At 46.0% G+C, this 18,254-nt stretch overlaps 1 protein-coding gene across 1 annotated transcript in view; it reads right to left on the bottom strand.

Moving 5' to 3' along the window:
• Positions 1–221: 221 nt before the first annotated feature.
• The window catches only part of NAPG (NSF attachment protein gamma), a 31,574-nt gene continuing 13,541 nt past the window's right edge, over positions 222–18,254 (bottom strand). The window contains exons 6-12 of the mRNA XM_066246918.1: positions 16,125–16,234; positions 15,946–16,012; positions 15,606–15,676; positions 9,414–9,492; positions 6,793–6,872; positions 6,243–6,372; positions 222–2,359 (exon numbers count right to left, since the gene is read on the bottom strand). Coding sequence (XP_066103015.1) covers positions 2,219–2,359; positions 6,243–6,372; positions 6,793–6,872; positions 9,414–9,492; positions 15,606–15,676; positions 15,946–16,012; positions 16,125–16,234 — 678 coding nt within the window. The 3' untranslated portion in view covers positions 222–2,218. The remainder of the gene's footprint in view (positions 2,360–6,242; positions 6,373–6,792; positions 6,873–9,413; positions 9,493–15,605; positions 15,677–15,945; positions 16,013–16,124; positions 16,235–18,254) is intronic.

Here is an 18,254-nt window from a genome sequence, read left to right as displayed (position 1 = left end):
ACTTAACGCCATGAAACAATTATTTCTTTGGCAGATGTTTTGAAGTCATCTATCTCACCATGTAGTAGGTCATGTGGTATGACAGGAACTTACCGGTATCTTAAAATCCCAAATAGTTTAAAGTAATTCCCAAAGGTACTTAACTAACTCCCAGAGAGCAGAAAATGCAACTCAATAGTCAAATACTGTCTTAGAAAAAGAATAATCACATTTATGTTTCAGATTTTATTTTCATAATTATCTCCCCATAGGTAGCAACAATTGCATTTCCATAATAACATTTAATATTCTATTCATCAAAGAGCTGGAAAAAAATAGGAATAAAGCACACATATCATACTCTGCATATGTACAAATAAATTCTTCATATTTAATATATATATTTTGTAGGCTGACTGTACTTACAGTTTAATAGAACATTGAATATTAGATTCTGAACATATTCATGCAGACTTCCACTCTGGTAAAAGTAATGACATAAGTTCTGGAAAACAATTTTTCCTTTTGTAAACACAAGTTTTCCACTCTATTCTCTGAAAATAGGGACTTACATAAGTAAGTGGAAAATTAAATGCACACGTGGAACCGATGCTTTTTACTGGACACCACAGAGAATAGCCCTGCCGCCCACAGGCCCTGCACATTAGCTCTTAAATGCGGGCAGGGAGGGTGGTTAGAGGTCGCACCTGCATAAACCCGTTATGTTGTTGAAGACTCACTTGCATTGCTGCTACAGAATACACTGAATCCGGCCTGGGTTTTGTTTAATATGTAAGAAAAGAGTAAAAGTTAAAAAGAAACATCCAAGGCTGTAATGGGTAATATGGTCTATAGACAAATACTGTTGAAGTGCTCCCAGGTCTGTTTAAACAGATTGTTAATTAGCTCCAATAAGACTCTGGAAGTTTCTCCCTGGAACTAAAGGGTACAACAGCAATGATAGGAACTTTGAAATATTAATGTCATTAACTACAACTGCCTAAACAGTTTTACTGAGATTGTTCAATGTTAATCTCCAAACAATTATCAAAAATTAGCTGCTACCCACTGAACTACGTACGCAACTTAAGGAATCAAAAGATCAAATTTATTAGAGTTCTGAATCAGGCCTTCAATCAAGATGTCTGCCCTAACAGCCATGCCCCCCCCCCCCCACATGAGGTAGACAGATGTGGAGAGACAGGGCGCGAATGAACGGGAGCCAGTCTGGGCAGCATGGCCTGCAGAATGCACCCGGCTGGTGTGTGGAGCCTCGTTCTGTGAAAGAGGAATGCTTCAACATCACCTTCTAGGAATACCTACAAAGGATCAAAATGTTGCAAGCGCAGTCCTTTAAATGTAAGCACTTCAAAAGCAATTCTCCCATTTCAGCTAAATTCTTGTGGTATAAAGCATTTCCCGTATCACGTTACTGTCCTGTTACAAGGCTAAATGAATCAAATTATTTTGGAGAGAAAAAATGTATAAATAAATTGATGAAGACATTACCTCTTTGTTAGGACACAGAAAAAGGCCCACATCAGTTCACACTTAGTCAAAAACCAAGTGGGTTTGAGACAGTCACTATGTGTTTTTTTTTGGTGGGAAGAACACCCACTTCACAGATAATTGAAGACATTTACAGCATCACTCTCATATGCTACCTTCCGAACGTACATACAAGACTTGAACTGCATCTTTTATTCGGTTAATTAATACTGTAAGGATCAAAATAGCTTCCTGTCCCAATCTTGCCTCTGAAATGATTTAATTTAATAATTTAAATATAACTAACATTATGGGAGATAAATTTTCTTTCCAAAACATAAAAAATGTTTACAATATTTTGTTTAAGTAGTAAACTTCAATTTTAGCAGCAATTAAATAGAATGCAAGGAAAATTCTCTAACAATAAATTATAAGAAAAAGAACATCTGTGCCTATTATTCTCCCTCTTGTTTACAACATACTTTGCCCAGAATTTGGTCTGCAAACTTTAAAATTAACTGTACTAAAATGTGACAGTACTGTTTTCTGTAAATTCCCCCTGGTGTCTCTGGGGGAAAAAGTATTTTACAGGTAGAGGGTACAATGGGTGATTTGGGGAACCAGTAACTAAAACATTAGTCTTCATTAGCTTTCAAAGCCATGGTGCAGGGAAGTCTGCATGCCCTTAGGCAAGTCCCGTGTCCTTGATGTCAGGTGTCCCCTCCTCTCCACAGAGGCACAGAGGCAGAGCCTAGCACAGCCCTCCCGCGTACTCATCTTCGTCCTCCTCCGCGGTGGCAGAGGCACCCTCAGGCTTGGCCTGTGGTGCTGCAGCTGCTTTCTTCTTGATTCCGCCTCCTGGCACCACCAAGCTCAGGCCCAGCTTGGCGTACTGTCAATGAAAAACATGTCCTCAAAAGCTGGGTAACTAGTCTCCACGTGTGATGTCGCACAAAAGGTAGATCTCAGCTCTACCTCACAAAAAACAATACCACCACACGGTGGAAAACACAACCACAACCAACCTCAACTGCTCTGCCCTCAGATCTGGCTCGTGGCCTTGTGACAAGCATACAACTAGCAAAAATGTCAATTATAGGCCACACTTTGGAATCTGACGATAATCAAGACATACTGATTAAGTAATACTCATAGTTCCTATGAAATAAAGATATGCTGAGTAAATGAAGAGTGTAAGCTAGGGACAAATTCTAAAAAAATACATACAAATTTACAAAAGCCTATTAAGAATTTATCCAGGAAAAAAATGGTTCCTCTCTATACACTGTGATTAAAAGAAAATGAAGGTCTTAGCTGACCTGACAGCATAGGACTAAAGCTGCAGGACCACATCAAATGCACTGGCGCTCAGCAATCTACCGCAGAGGGGACCGCAGAGGGGACTGCAGAGGAGGGGACTGTGGAGAGAATGGGGCCCTGGTGCTCAGCAACCTACCGCAGAGGGGACTGCAGAGGAGGGGACTGTGGAGAGAATGGGGCCCTGGTGCTCAGCAACCTACCGCAGAGGGGACTGCAGAGGAGGGGACTGTGGAGAGAATGGGGCCCTGGTGCTCAGCAACCTACCGCAGAGGGGACTGCAGAGGAGGGGACTGTGGAGAGAATGGGGCCCTGGTGCTCAGCAACCTACCGCAGAGGGGACTGCAGAGGAGGGGACTGTGGCCCTGGTGCTCAGCAATCTACCGCAGAGGGGACTGCAGAGGAGGGGACTGCAGAGGAGGAGACTGTGGCCCTGGTGCTCAGCAATCTACCGCAGAGGGGACTGCAGAGGAGGGGACTGTGGCCCTGGTGCTCAGCAATCTACCGCAGAGGGGACTGCAGAGGAGACTGCAGAGGAGAGAACCACGGCCCTGGTGCTCAGCAATCTACCACAGAGGGGACTGCAGAGGAGGGGACTGCAGAGGAGGAGACTGTGGCCCTGGTACTCAGCAATCTACCGCAGAGGGGACTGCAGAGGAGGGGACTGTGGCCCTGGTGCTCAGCAATCTACCGCAGAGGGGACTGCAGAGGAGGGGACTGTGGCCCTGGTGCTCAGCAATCTACCCCAGAGGGGACTGCAGAGGAGACTGCAGAGGAGAGAACCACGGCCCTGGTGCTCAGCAATCTACCCCAGAGGGGACTGCAGAGGAGAGAACCACGGCCCTGGTGCTCAGCAATCTACCCCAGAGGGGACTGCAGAGGAGAGAACCACGGCCCTGGTGCTCAGCAATCTACCCCAGAGGGGACTGCAGAGGAGAGAACCACGGCCCTGGTGCTCAGCAATCTACCCCAGAGGGGACTGCAGAGGAGAGAACCACGGCCCTGGTGCTCAGCAATCTACCCCAGAGGGGACTGCAGAGGAGAGAACCACGGCCCTGGTGCTCAGCAATCTACCCCAGAGGGGACTGCAGAGGAGAGAACCACGGCCCTGGTGCTCAGCAATCTACCCCAGAGGGGACTGCAGAGGAGAGAACCACGGCCCTGGTGCTCAGCAATCTACCCCAGAGGGGACTGCAGAGGAGAGAACCACCGCCCTGGTGCTCAGCAATCTACCCCAGAGGGGACTGCAGAGGAGAGAACCACGGCCCTGGTGCTCAGCAATCTACCCCAGAGGGGACTGCAGAGGAGAGAACCACCGCCCTGGTGCTCAGCAATCTACCCCAGAGGGGACTGCAGAGGAGAGAACCACGGCCCTGGTGCTCAGCAATCTACCCCAGAGGGGACTGCAGAGGAGAGAACCACGGCCCTGGTGCTCAGCAATCTACCCCAGAGGGGACTGCAGAGGAGAGAACCACCACCCTGGTGCTCAGCAATCTACCCCAGAGGGGACTGCAGAGGAGAGAACCACCACCCTGGTGCTCAGCAATCTACCCCAGAGGGGACTGCAGAGGAGAGAACCACGGCCCTGGTGCTCAGCAATCTACCCCAGAGGGGACTGCAGAGGAGAGAACCACGGCCCTGGTGCTCAGCAATCTACCCCAGAGGGGACTGCAGAGGAGAGAACCACCGCCCTGGTGCTCAGCAATCTACCCCAGAGGGGACTGCAGAGGAGAGAACCACGGCCCTGGTGCTCAGCAATCTACCCCAGAGGGGACTGCAGAGGAGAGAACCACGGCCCTGGTGCTCAGCAATCTACCCCAGAGGGGACTGCAGAGGAGAGAACCACCACCCTGGTGCTCAGCAATCTACCCCAGAGGGGACTGCAGAGGAGAGAACCACCACCCTGGTGCTCAGCAATCTACCCCAGAGGGGACTGCAGAGGAGAGAACCACGGCCCTGGTGCTCAGCAATCTACCCCAGAGGGGACTGCAGAGGAGAGAACCACGGCCCTGGTGCTCAGCAATCTACCCCAGAGGGGACTGCAGAGGAGAGAACCACGGCCCTGGTGCTCAGCAATCTACCCCAGAGGGGACTGCAGAGGAGAGAACCACGGCCCTGGTGCTCAGCAATCTACCCCAGAGGGGACTGCAGAGGAGAGAACCAAAAACAGACTCTGACTTTCAAGCAGAGCCCAGGTAGTCTGTGTGTTAAGTTATACACAGATAAGAAGTGGCTTGGTGTTATTTATATTAACTTTGTAAATTAATAAAAATAAGAACATCTTTAAAAGTGGTTTAATGTAAACATTTCAGTAGATTGACATAGAGGGGGTTCCCTGCGAGAAACTCCCAAAAAGGTGGTTTGAGGTGATAATCCTGTACATTGACACCTGTTAGAAGGCGTTGGCCAGAAAGGGTACTAAAGCTGAGGGGGCCCCTGCTGCGGTAGTCGCCCAGACTCCGATGTTGATGTGGACTGTCTCCACCTGCTCTGAGCTCTGACCAAAGCCAGCTGAGAGGAGCAGCCGACGAGGCCCCCTTAAGCTGTACCCAGGCACACCAAAAGGATTTGTGAGTAATAAATTGCCTGTGTGATTATTGCCACTAATTTGTGTGTCGGTCGCATCTTTCCTCCGGTGGCACTTAACAGTAGTATCCTCATAGCCGCCTCAAGAGTAGTCTCAAGAGGCTGCCAGCCCTGCTGATAAGCAGGAGTGTCCCACTGCACGGGGAAGTCGAATCAGGGACGCCTGATCGACGTAGAGCTTGGGCTCTACTGGGACAGAAACGTAATAAAACTAAGCACCTAGAGAGGACAATGAATGAAAGAAGCTGAAAAACTAGGGCTGAATTTAAAAATACATGTATGGTCAACACAGATACATAAATATCTGGCTGTAAATCTACATGGTTAACATTCAAACAACCTAAACTTATAATGAAATTCAGTGCAAATGCTAAGTTCCCTTTCTGTAAGTATCTTCAGGTAAAAAGTAGAGAGAGAAAAATCTCACAAGTTCATGAGACAGCATCTCATTAGAGGCCTCCTCCATTCAAAAAGAAAGAAGAAGCCTGACCAGGCGGTGGCGCAGTGGATAAAGCATCAGACTGGGATGCAGAGGACCCAGGTTCGAGACCCCAAGGTCGCCAGCTTGAGCGCGGGCTCATCTGGTTTGAGCAAAAAGCCCACCAGCTTGAACCCAAGGTTGCTGGCTCCAGCAAGGGGTTACTCAGTCTGCTGAAAGCCCACGGTCAAGGCACAAATGAGAAAGCAATGAACAACTAAGGTGTTGCAATGTGCAACGAAAAACTAATGATTGATGCTTCTCATCTCTCTCCGTTCCTGTCTGTCTGTCCCTGTCTATCCCTCTCTCTGACTCACTCTCTGTCTCTGTAAAAAAATAAAAAAATAAAAATAAAAAAAGAAGAAAGAAGAAAGCAAGCCAAAAGGCCACTTACGTCATTGTCCATGTACTTGAAGAGCGGTGAGTTGCAGACCTCCGACACTTGGTCCTGGTCTTGCTGGTCATACCCTTCAAGAAGCTGCTCCAGGGCAGCACAGTCTTCACTGCCGTTGAACCCTGGAATGCTGGAGCAAACACAAGTCACACACTCCACCTGTTCCTAAGAATTCTGCAGCCCAAGATGTCAACAGTGCCCAGTCTGAGACTGCTTGCTTCAAACATCTCTGACAGGAAAATCACTTATTCAGATCTTCCTGTAACATCTGTTCTGAGGATGTTTTTGTCCTCCCTTTCTCCCTCCCTTCCTTCTTTTGTTTTCTGTTCTTTTTTTCTTAGAAAGCAAATATAACAAAATCATTCAAGTCGTTCATTTCCATGGACGTTCCCAGGAGAGAAACACAAGAAAGAATGTAATGTGTAAAAACCCTGCTGTAAGAACTGAAATAGAGTCCAGAGCTCCTCTCATGCCGGGATTACTTGTCGAGGCAGTAATCTCAAATGAACACAAAGGCCACGGCCGGCCAAGACAGCGCTGCAGCTCATACCTGTAGCTCTCTCTGACACACCTCTCGGCAGCCACGTAGTCATTCCTGTGCAGGTGAACTAAGACTTGAGCAATTGTCTTCTAAAAGAAAAGAGTGATTATGGTCCAGATTTGTATCTACTTAATAAAGTCAATTTCCCCACATCTGAAATTTAACTTTCGAAGTTTTGGTTTTATACAGCAAGATTTACAAATTCTACAGTAACTTCCAGACGACAGCTGAGAAAATAGTACCCTGAAATATGATGCTCACAAAAATTAGGGGATATTTCAAAATGAATATGAAGCGATAAAAACATTTAATTTTTTTTTTATTAAACAAGAACATCAGAAAAGCAAATGAGAAGTCAAAGAAAGATGTACAAATATGCAAATGAGATGCAAAGCCAACTTTTATTTCATTGGTGAAAATGCACTATACAAAAGGCTGAAAGTATTGGATCCCTAATTTAGTTCATCTCGAACTATAATGTGCACACAGACTACCCCGGGGTCTTGTTAGAGTGAATGAAGGCTTTGAGTCAGCAGGCCCAGAGCAAGCCTGAGGTCCTGCCGTTTCTAACAAGCTCCCAGGTGGTCCTGACACTGCCAGTCTGAGGCCCATACCACCACACATTTTTTTTTTTTTTTTTTTGTATTTTTCTGAAGCTGGAAACGGGGAGAGACAGTCAGACTCCCGCATGCGCCCGACCGGGATCCACCTGGCACGCCCACCAGGGGGTGACGCTCAGCCCACCAGGGGGCGATGCTCTGCCCCTCCGGGGCATCGCTCTGTTGCAACCAGAGCCACTCTAGCGCCTGGGGCAGAGGCCAAGGAGCCATCCCCAGTGCCCGGGCCATCTTTGCTCCAATGGAGCCTCGCTGCGGGAGGGGAAGAGAGAGACAGAGAGGAAGGAGAGGGGGAGGGGTGGAGAAGCAGATGGGCACTTCTCCTGTGTGCCCTGGCCGGGAATCGAACCTGGGACTTCTGCACGCCAGGCCCACGCTCTACCACTGAGCCAACCGGCCAGGGCACCATGACACATTTTAAAGAAAATTTCTTCTAAAAACCTATATAGGTTTCATTTTGAAAACAGAATAAAAATGGGGGTGGGAACATAACTCTATAATTATACTTTGGAATTCTTAAATAGATACTAGGAAAAAGTAGAAGAAAAACTTTCGATAAAAGAAATGATACTATTTATTAGCCAACAAAAGCATTAATAAGATCAAACGTGACTGATAAGATCTTGCTGGCAAAATAGCTCTTTAATCTTTTTTCTATTTTTCAGATAACTCTTACTGATCTAACTTTAAGTTTCCTGAATCTTCTCATTTCCATTAAGCCCATCTAGTATTTTGTCAGATACTGCTTTTAAGGTTTTAATATTCTCATTTAGTTCATTTTTACAGTTTCTATTAAAATAAAAAATCTGTCCTCCAGTCATTCACCTGCATTACGTCTGCCTCATGCAGCAATGACGACAGCTGCTGCGAAGCCTGACCTGACCACTGCACTGCACGGGTCATCTCTGGGTTGGCATCAGTTGTCTTTCTCTTAAAAACTGGTCGTGTTTTCCTGGTTCTTCCCATCAGTGATTTGGGACTGCATCTGGACCCCGTGAATGTCATGCTGCACAGCCTCTCCTGTCATTCTCAGGAGAGCTGGATCTCCAGCAGGGACTGCCCAGTCAGGCTCAGACTGCGTTCTGTCTGCTCCTGGTGGCAGAGGCTCTAGTCTCAGTTCAGTCCCTCCATGCTGCTTGCGCTCTGCCCTCCGCACGAGCCTGGCAAAGATGCTAGGAGCCCTGGCCGCGGTTCAACCTCAATGCAGTTCTTGAAGCCCATGCTCTGCCTCCGGGCCTGTCCCGATATCACGCTGGAGAGTAAACCCAGGACTGTGTGGGCCACACACGCTGGAGAACTCCCTATTCCAGCTCGCCCTTCTGGGGTTTTCTCCTTGCTCGCTCAGCTCATCTTCCCAGCTGCTCTGGTCACAGAGCCCGGGTTTCCACTGGCAGGCCATCTGCCTGTGCCCACCAGCCTGTGCCCACCAGCACAGCCCCATGACTAGGGCTTCCCCAGAGTAAAGCCAAGGGACAGAGAGGGGAGAACAATGGGGCCTCTCCTCCCGGTTCCTGTGCGTAGACAGTGAGGTGGGTGGGCTCTCCGGGAGTTTCAGCTCTGGACCCCTGCTGCCCAGCTTCATGACTGCGCTTCCTGTAAGTCAGTGCCACACGAGGAGAGAGCGGAAACCCTGGGAACCCGGCCCTGGGCTGGTTCTCCTAAGTGTTTACTCCCCTCCGCCGTCCTGCTCTATTCAGTTTTCAGAGAACTGCTTCTTCTATTTTGTCTGGAAGTTTTAGTTGTAATCAACAGGAGAGAGAGGCTACAGTACAATGGGCTTCACTCCAACTTGGTCAAAAATGGAGACCCAGAAAGCATTATTTCAAAAAATATACAAATAGCCATGGAATCTAGTTGTAGATAAATATATATTTATGCCAATAAGAAATACCTAAATTGCATACCTGAAACCTATGTAATTTTATTAATCAATGTTACCTCAAGAAATTCAATTAAAAAAAAAAAGACAAATTATCTAATATAAAGACAAAAATAAGAACTTTCAAAACATACCTTATAGCAAGTTGGATAATTCTCAATTTCCTTATAAATATTCTTCTCTTTCTGAATAGAGAGTGCCGCCTCATCAAACCTGAAGACAAAACAAAGAAATGTAACAAAGGCAGGTAGGTCTAAATGCCCTGTAGCAGAGGTCTTCTTGTAACATATTTGATGTTACAGTGTTCAGAGAAACAGACAGTAACAGGCATTATAGCAACTGCTCCCCAGCCTGTTTCCATGAGCCTTGCTCATTTGGCTTGTCTTTTAAGTGTTCAACTTGTTCCTGTAGGCATCAAGCAGACAGCAAAGCAAGAGAACTTATGGAAGGGTTACTTCAAATGGACAGTTTTAAGTTTGGTAACGATCATTAATCAGTATCTACCAAGTTCAACACTTGCTTTATGAATGTTTATAAATATATTAAAAAACAGCCTTTGGCCCTGGCCAGTTGGCTCAGTGGTAGAGCGTCGGCCTGGCGTGCGGGAGTCCCGGGTTCAATTCCTGACCAGGGCACACAGGAGAAGCGCCCATCTGCTTCTCCACCCCTCCCCCTCTCCTTCCTCTCTGTCTCTCTCTTCCCCTCCCACAGCCAAGGCTCCATGGGAGCAAAGTTTGCCCGGGCGCTGAGGATGGCTCCGTGGCCTCTGCCTCAGGTGCTGGAGTGGCTCTGGTCACAACAGAGCGACGCCCCAGATGGGCAGAGCATCGCCCCCTGGTGGGCATAGGGTGGATCCCGGTTGGGCGCATGCGGGAGTCTGTCTGACTGCCTCCCCGTTCCCAGCTTCAAAAAAATACAAAACAAAAAACAAAACAAAACAAAACAAAACAAAAAACTGCCGTTATCCAGCGGCTAAAAAAAAGAAAAAAAAAACAGCCTTCAATTTAATCATCCCAGATTTCTTTCCTCCCATTGAAAGGCCACCCAGATCCCTGAGAGCACAGCCTCCCGCCGAAGAGCCTCTCCGCTGTCCCCACTGTTGCATCCGCACCGCTGCCTCGGTGGCCCTGACAGCACCTGGTGCAGACAAGGGCAGCAGCGGAGGGCGGGCAGTTGAGGCCAGCAAAGTCCTTCCCGCCATGTCTGATCCTCAATGCTCATCTCTTTCTGTCTACTCTCACACACTTTCCTTTTCTTCCATCCCACTCCAATGGCAGAAGGAGAGGAAAGGATCCCCAAAATCTTCCTCCGACACTCCAAGCGGCCCCCTTTCTTGCTTCCTCAACCCATACCTCATCACATCCTACTCAGATCTTCATAGTAAAGCCGTAGTATGCTCTCAGTTCCAGGACTCCCTTCCTAACATCTGTGACTGGGTGAATTTGAGTCTTTCCCCCTCTCTCTCATCTCAACAGCCAAACAGAGCAGTCTGTACTGTTAGGATACAGAAAAAGGCCTTGCTATGACTAAATTAAAAGCACAGAAATGAGCCTGGCCTGTGGTGGCGCAATGGACACACTGTCGACATGGAACACTGAGGACACTGGGTTGAAACCCTGGGTTTGCCCGGTCAAGGATGACAAGCAACCAATGAACAACTAAAGTAAAGCAACTATGGGTTGCTACTTCTCACTCCTCCCTACCTCCTCTCTCTGTAAAATCAATAAATAAAACGTTTTTAAAAACACACATACATTCAGAAACATCACACTGTATTTTTCTATATTAATCACTTTTTAAAAAATATCTGCATACAAAAATAAATACTGTGGCTTGGGATAGCTGACATTATAAATTAATTTGAATTTTAATGGGCTGTGCCTTGTCAATTCACTGTCTCATAAAGTAAGAGAATGTATTCATCAGAGAAATGTATTCTGAATTTCCGAAGATCAACTTGCTATACTGTGGGAACAAAGTTGACTTACAAGGTGGGCATGGTAGCAGATTCTAACACTGCCTTCCAAGACTCTAGCTCCTCATATTCAGTCCCTGTATAACCTCCCCTTGAATGCTGGCACAACCTCTGAATACGATGGGATACCACTCCTGTGAGAATACTAAACTGATTTTGAGTAAATCAAAGAAAGATTTTCCAGATGGGCCTGACCTAATCAGTGAGCCCTTGAAAGGTCAGTGATTGGGTTTCAAGAGAGCTGTGCTCTTGCCAACCTTAAAGAAGAAGCAAGCTACCACGTTGTAAGTCACTCCGAGGGCATGTGCTAAGGAACTGCACGTACTCTAGAGCTGAGAGTGGCCCCTGGCCCAAAAGTCAACAAGAAACAGGGATCTGTGACCTACAGATGCAAGGAAGGGAATTCTGCCAGCAACCAGTGACCCTGGAATGAAGTCACAGCTCTACCTGACACTGTGATATGAGCCTGGAGAGACCCTGAGCAGGGAATCTGGCTAAACTGTGTGGGACTCCTGGCCTGCAAACCCGAGAGATGATGAGTGAATGGGGTTTTAAGCTGCTAGGATTCTGGTTATCTGTTAGGCAGAAACGGAGAATCAATACAGAATAATTACACGTATCCAAATCATTTTTAATTGTGACCATGAGCTTATCACAGATCCTGATTTATTTTAAATTATTTTTATTTTTTATTTATTTTAGAGGAGACAGAGAGAGAGAGAGAGAGAGAGAGAGAGAAGGGAGGAGGAGCAGGAAGCATCAACTCCCATATGTGCCTTGACCAGGCAAGCCCAGGGTTTTGAACCGGCGACCTCAGCGTTTCCAGGTTGACGCTTTATCCACTGCGCCACCACAGGTCAGGCCTGATTTAAAAAATAAACTATATCACAACATTCTATGCTCACAATGTCCCGATTATATCATTCTATTTAGAAATCTCAGTATTTTAAGCTTTTCATGAATTTAACTATAAAGGCTATGTTCTGCATACATGAATTATTTCTATGGCATAAAAATACCATTACATTATATAGATTTGTAGTAACAAAAAGTTGACCAACTTTGCTATAAGTCCATAAATTTGGTATATAGTCATCTATTTTCAAATGTATACTGAAAGTTATTTAGTGCTTATAATAAAACAGCATTAATTCTTTAAGAAAATTATTGAATTTATTGGGATGACGTTAATAAAATTATATAGGTTTCAGGTATATAATTCTACAACACATCATCTGTATATCAAGTCACCCTCCATCACCACCTATCCCTCCTCTGCTTAAAGAAATAAAATGTATCTGATTTGTTGAAAAGAGAGGCCCTGGCCGGCTGGCTCAGCGGTAGAGCGTCAGCCTGGCGTGCAGGAGTCCCGGGTTCGATTCCCGGCCAGGGCACACAGGAAAGACGCCCATCTGCTTCTCCTTCCTCTCCTTCCTCTCTGTCTCTCTCTTCCCCTCCCGCAGCGAGGCTCCATTGGAGCAAAAATGGCCCGGGCGCTGGGAATGGCTCTGTGGCCTCTGCCTCAGGCGCTAGAATGGCTTTGGTCGCAACAGAGCGACGCCCCAGAGGGGCAAAGCATCACCCCCTGGTGGGCATGCTGGGTGGATCCTGGTCGGGCGCATGTGGGAGTCTGTCTGACTGTCTCCCTGTTTTCAGCTTTGGAAAAATGAAAAAAAAAAAAAAAAGAAAGAAAAGAGAATTTATTTTCCTGTAATTCAAAAATAAAACAAAATGTAAGCCCCATAAAAATTATATGCACATGACAGGAATCTGTCAAGGACCTCACTCCACCCAGCTTTCAATGGACACCTCCCTTACAGTGACTCAAAAGTCCTCCTCTGGCCCCCACTACTTCCTGAATCCAGGATACATTTTTAACTTTCTATAAAATTTTTCAGCTGATTCATCACATTGCCAACAAAGCTTATCCTCATCTACAACAAACTTAGGCATCACACTGGACGGGATGGTTACACAAGATAGAAACCCATTGATTATCCTCAGCTAGTATTCTCCTGCCCAACCCCCCACAGGCCCCTAGCCCTCCCTGAGTTTAGAATCCAGGGACTGTTTCAGATGATTAGTGGAAAGAACTTTCCTCTGCAAAGTGAGTCTTAGAAGAGGGAGTGAGGTACGGTTGAGAGTGGTAAACTGAAATGAACGTCATATTCTCTTGCTCACTGGGATCCAGCACAGCTCAGGGAAAGAGGTCTCTGGATTGGGGTCACTGAGAGCCAACCACACAGTGTGCCAATCTGCTCAGCTGCCTCAGGTCTTTGGAAGGCACAGAAACAGAAAGGCTTACTGCTAAGTCAGATCAACTTGTTGGAAAGGTCTTTCCCAGGAGGAAACGAGGACACTGATCTAGGACTGATTTAAGGCCTCCTGGATGCGACCTAAACTAAAATCTCATTTCTGCATTACGACTCTCCAGAATGATGGAGAGACAGGAGACTAATATCACTGCATTAAATAGGTTACTTAATTTTGCTATATCAAGACACAAATTATTTAGTTAGAATTAAATCTTACAGTCTCAGGTTAATGTAAAAATATAAGCATCTTAACTAAATGATAACAAAATTTTAAATTTCATGCCACACTATCAGATGTTATTTATAAAGTATAAAATTAGCACTGTTTTAGTTCTTTTGGGCAACTGATAGCCTCAAGTCAGATTATAATCAAAGTATAAATTCAAGATATTCAAACAGCACATAAATTACCTCAATCATCTTTCGATTATTAGTAATTCTCCATGTTTTCTTACCCTGCACTACTTAAACTCCTGATAGAACTATTATGGCAGTGACTTTTAATTCTTCCATACTACACGTACCCGGGTGACACTTTTCAAAATACCAAATTCTTTAAGATTCCTGAGTAAACTGTAATCAATTTTTATTATTGGAAAATTTAAAAAGAGTCAAAGACACCATTCCTGTCTCTGCGTGCCCGGTCTGCGGGGCTTGCTCACAAAGCCGAATCTACCCTTCCGTTCAGCGGCCCTGCAACGGCCAGAAAGCACCACACAGCTGTGTTCCTCAGGACACAGTCCGAGACTCGCCTCAACTTATCACACCGCCCTTCATCAGCGGGCAATTCCAGTTAGCATCTCAGTTCCTTCCATTTCTAGGAAGCCAATATTATCAAGATGAATAAAGATAATGATCCAAGGCTGGTCTGTAAATTAGATTCTGCTTCATTGTTTAATACAAAGTCCTAATTTAAAAGCAAAATAAAAATGTTATTGTGTAGACCAAAACAAACACCCAAATCAATTTAAAAAAAAGTCTTACAAAGCTGTATTTGAGAATATTTAATAGTTATTAATTCTATTATTAATTTATTCTGATACTACTCTAAATGTTTGAATCATATTCTAGAATCTGTAGTTTTAATGAAGAAAAAACTTGAATTCTGTCTCAGAAACGGACCTTCAGTCATTCTTTTTAATTCCTTGACAAAATGTGTCTGGGGTCTTTCCTGCCACTGGACAGCTAGGAGCAAACTTCAGTTCAAATATCTAGTTTCAGACTTAGAGTCTCCTAAAGGTGTTTATCTTAAATGTTATTAAATGAGATCTCAGATAACAGAATTTCATGAATGACAGAAATTGTGTATTAAGCTTAAATTGAGGTACAGTAAGAGCAAAGGAAAATTCAATAGGAATTCTAGGCTTCTGGGATCCAGCTATTTGTGCTTTAAGCCATATGTTTAAAGGATAAAAAGCAAATACCCTATTTAATGAGTCTGGCTAGCAAAAAGCTGTCTGTTTTCATGGGTGAGCATTTAGGGCACATTGTTACTCATGTCTATATAACTATTTCACTTTATGAAAGAGACATTATAATTTATCCCATCAAGAAATCTGCTCTCTCTCATCCTGCTGAGCCAGGTCTTAACCAATAAAAGCACAATGCATGTCTGACCTGTGGTGGCGCAGTGGATAAAGCGTCGACCTGGAAATGCTGAGGTCGCCGGTTCGAACCCTGGGCTTGCCTGGTCAAGGCACATATGGGAGTTGATGCTTCCAGCTCCTCCCTCCTGTCTCTCTCTCCTCTCTATCTCCTCTCTCTCTCCCTTTCTCTCTCCTCTCTAAAATGAATTTTAAAAAATTAAAAAAAAAATAAAAGCATAATGCATGAGAATACACTTTAGAAAAACAGCAGATCTTCTTATTTAACTCAGTGTGCCATCTTATAGACATCAATTTTTCTACTGGGTCACCTGGTGCATCTGTGGTTCACACCAAAAAGATTAACAAGCTGTCACCAAAATTACTTAACAGTTTCAAACACAAACGAAAAATGTGTGTGGACACACATGAACACAGTTTTGGGAAACTCACCTGCGTCCGCGCACCAGCAGTCTGGAGGCTTTTCCTAGTAATTCCACTGCCTGTCGTAAACGCTCCTCATTCTAAAGAACCAAATGAAGAGTGTTGGCTGCTTTAACGTAGGAATCTTCCTTCCTCCAATCATCGTCTAATAAAAATAACAGCACTCAAGATGGGGGTGAGGGGTGAGGTTGGGAGGCAACACCAAAGCAGCTGTCCATTTATAACTCTCGAAGGGGAAAAACAGCTATGAGCACAGAAAAGTTCTGAAAAGTAGCTGCTGCGTTTCTGTTTTCCTACATGTTCTGAACATTCTAAGAACACTTAAAGAAAAACTAAAGTTCCAACTTACTTCAAACACATTAGCTGTCTGTTGATATAACTGCACAGCCTTTTCTGGGTCTACATTTTCTATAAGCCTAAATCAGACAAGAAAATTTGACGTAAGAGAAACTGAAAACTTGCTTTTCAAAGGACTTCATTAAAACAAAAAGAGGCTGGCTTCTGTGCCGAGAGCGCCCGCACACTCACTTCCCCGCCCGCTCCAGGGCCATGGCGGCCGTGTCGGGGGTGCCGTTCTCCAGGTACATGGTGCTGGCCTTCTCGATCAGCTGCACGGCCTCAGGCAGCTTCTGCAGCTCCTGTAGGGAGGGCACACACAGAGAAGCGAGTGCTTCCACTTGAGAAAGACAACGTTCATCTGAAATTCAATTATTTTATCCCTGATTCATGAAAGGAAATGACTTAAATCTTATACGATAAATACACTGCAATGAAATGCCTTCACAGGGCTATTTTTCCCATCAAGCTCTAGTTAGCCAAACCAAATCTGTATCAGTTCATTCCTACACAGAATTCCTCATCACTTTACAGTATTTCAGGGAACTATACAAATAGTAGGAACCCAAACACTGGCTCTTTATAGTGTTGTAAATATTCAAGCTTCTTTGAACACTACTGAGTCCCTACTATACACAAGGCCTATGCCAAAGGTTGTAAACTGGTAGCCCAAGGGCTGTATCTTATTTCTAAGAGCATGTTGTTTGAACCATTCAGAATTTTTTAAATCAGATACTTCAACAAGTTGTTTTATGACTTCCTATTTAAATATATATATATATAATCAGCAGGCTTGAATTCCAGCATAGCAACCCCACACCGGGCTGAGCAGCAGCAGTCCTGCGCAGGCATACCACCAAACCACCTCCTGGCAACAGCCTCGTCGCCCCCCCCCCCCCCCCCCCCCCGTTCCCCCTGCGCTACCCGCCCAGGCCCACCGCAGCAGCACCCCCCCCTTCCTCCTGCGCTACCCTCCCAGGCCCACCGCAGCACCCCCCCCACGGTCCTCCTGCGCTACCCGCCCAGGCCCACCGCAGCACCCCCCCCCACGGTCCTCCTGCGCTGCCCGCCCAGGCCCACCGCAGCACCCCCCCCCCACGGTCCTCCTGCGCTGCCCGCCCAGGCCCACCGCAGCACCCCCCCTCTTCCCCCGCCCCGTTCCCCCTGCGCTGCCCGCCCAGGCCCACCGCAGCACCCCCCCCCCCACGGTCCTCCTGCGCTACCCGCCCAGGCCCACCGCAGCACCCCCCCCACGGTCCTCCTGCGCTACCCGCCCAGGCCCACCGCAGCACCCCCCCCCACGGTCCTCCTGCGCTACCCGCCCAGGCCCACCGCAGCACCCCCCCCCCACGGTCCTCCTGCGCTGCCCGCCCAGGCCCACCGCAGCACTCCTGCGCTACACGCCCAGTGCCCCCCCCCCCCCCCCCCCCCCCCCCCCCCCCCCGTTCCTCCTGCACTGCCCGCCCAGGCCCACCGCAGCACTCCCGGACTCCTGGAGCTCATGTGAGTCTGCAACCGCCTTCCACGACAAATGCTATCAACAGAGTCACTCCATATTGTACCATTAAACCATAAACCTCAGCACCCTGTGGACCTCACGTCTAATATCTTTTTTAAAAAACTAAAAAATCCACTTAAAAGCTCAATATAAAGTATATACACATTATTTACTCAGGGTTGACATGCTGTATCTTAAAGTAGATTCCATGCTGACATCTCATGGATTGTTTTCAAATCTACCAATACCAATTCAATCCCTCACTAAGCTGACAAATTTTTTAGGATGCAAAACTTGCCGGTCTCATTCCTAGACTTTAAAATGTTTTTTTATTATTATTTAGCTATAGAAATCTATAACAGTAAACAGACTAAAAAACACTATCCTAAAAAATAAATTGCTATCAAACTCAAGTGGAATGGTATCAGTGGTTATAACTTCGACCTTCAGTGAAAAAATCTTTTTGTTATGGAAACCAGAGATCAAGGAAAGACTCAAGTGTCTATGGTATTTATATGTTGAAGGATATCTGGTAGGAAGGGGAGGTAAGTCTTAACAAATCTATTTCACCCACTTTAGTGCTGACGGTTACTTAGGCTTTTATAGAGCATTTCTTCCCCCGATTTACTTATCCATTAAATAAATATCTACCGAGAATCTAAAACTAATGAGGGGGATTAAAGAAATAGATCACGGGGCACTACTGTCCTTCATAAGTCCTGCCCTCGCAGACAAAACAGAGCAGCACTACGTGAAAGTGCAATATGAAGTAAGTATTATCTAAGTTATGTGTTTAAAAATTAATTCAGTGCCTCTTCCTGCTT

The sequence above is a fragment of the Saccopteryx bilineata genome, chromosome 11 (assembly GCF_036850765.1).
Source record: "Saccopteryx bilineata isolate mSacBil1 chromosome 11, mSacBil1_pri_phased_curated, whole genome shotgun sequence".
Classification (NCBI taxonomy): domain Eukaryota; kingdom Metazoa; phylum Chordata; class Mammalia; order Chiroptera; family Emballonuridae; genus Saccopteryx; species Saccopteryx bilineata.
Note: the sequence above shows the minus strand (reverse complement) of the source record. Positions and strands in the feature narration are given on the sequence as shown.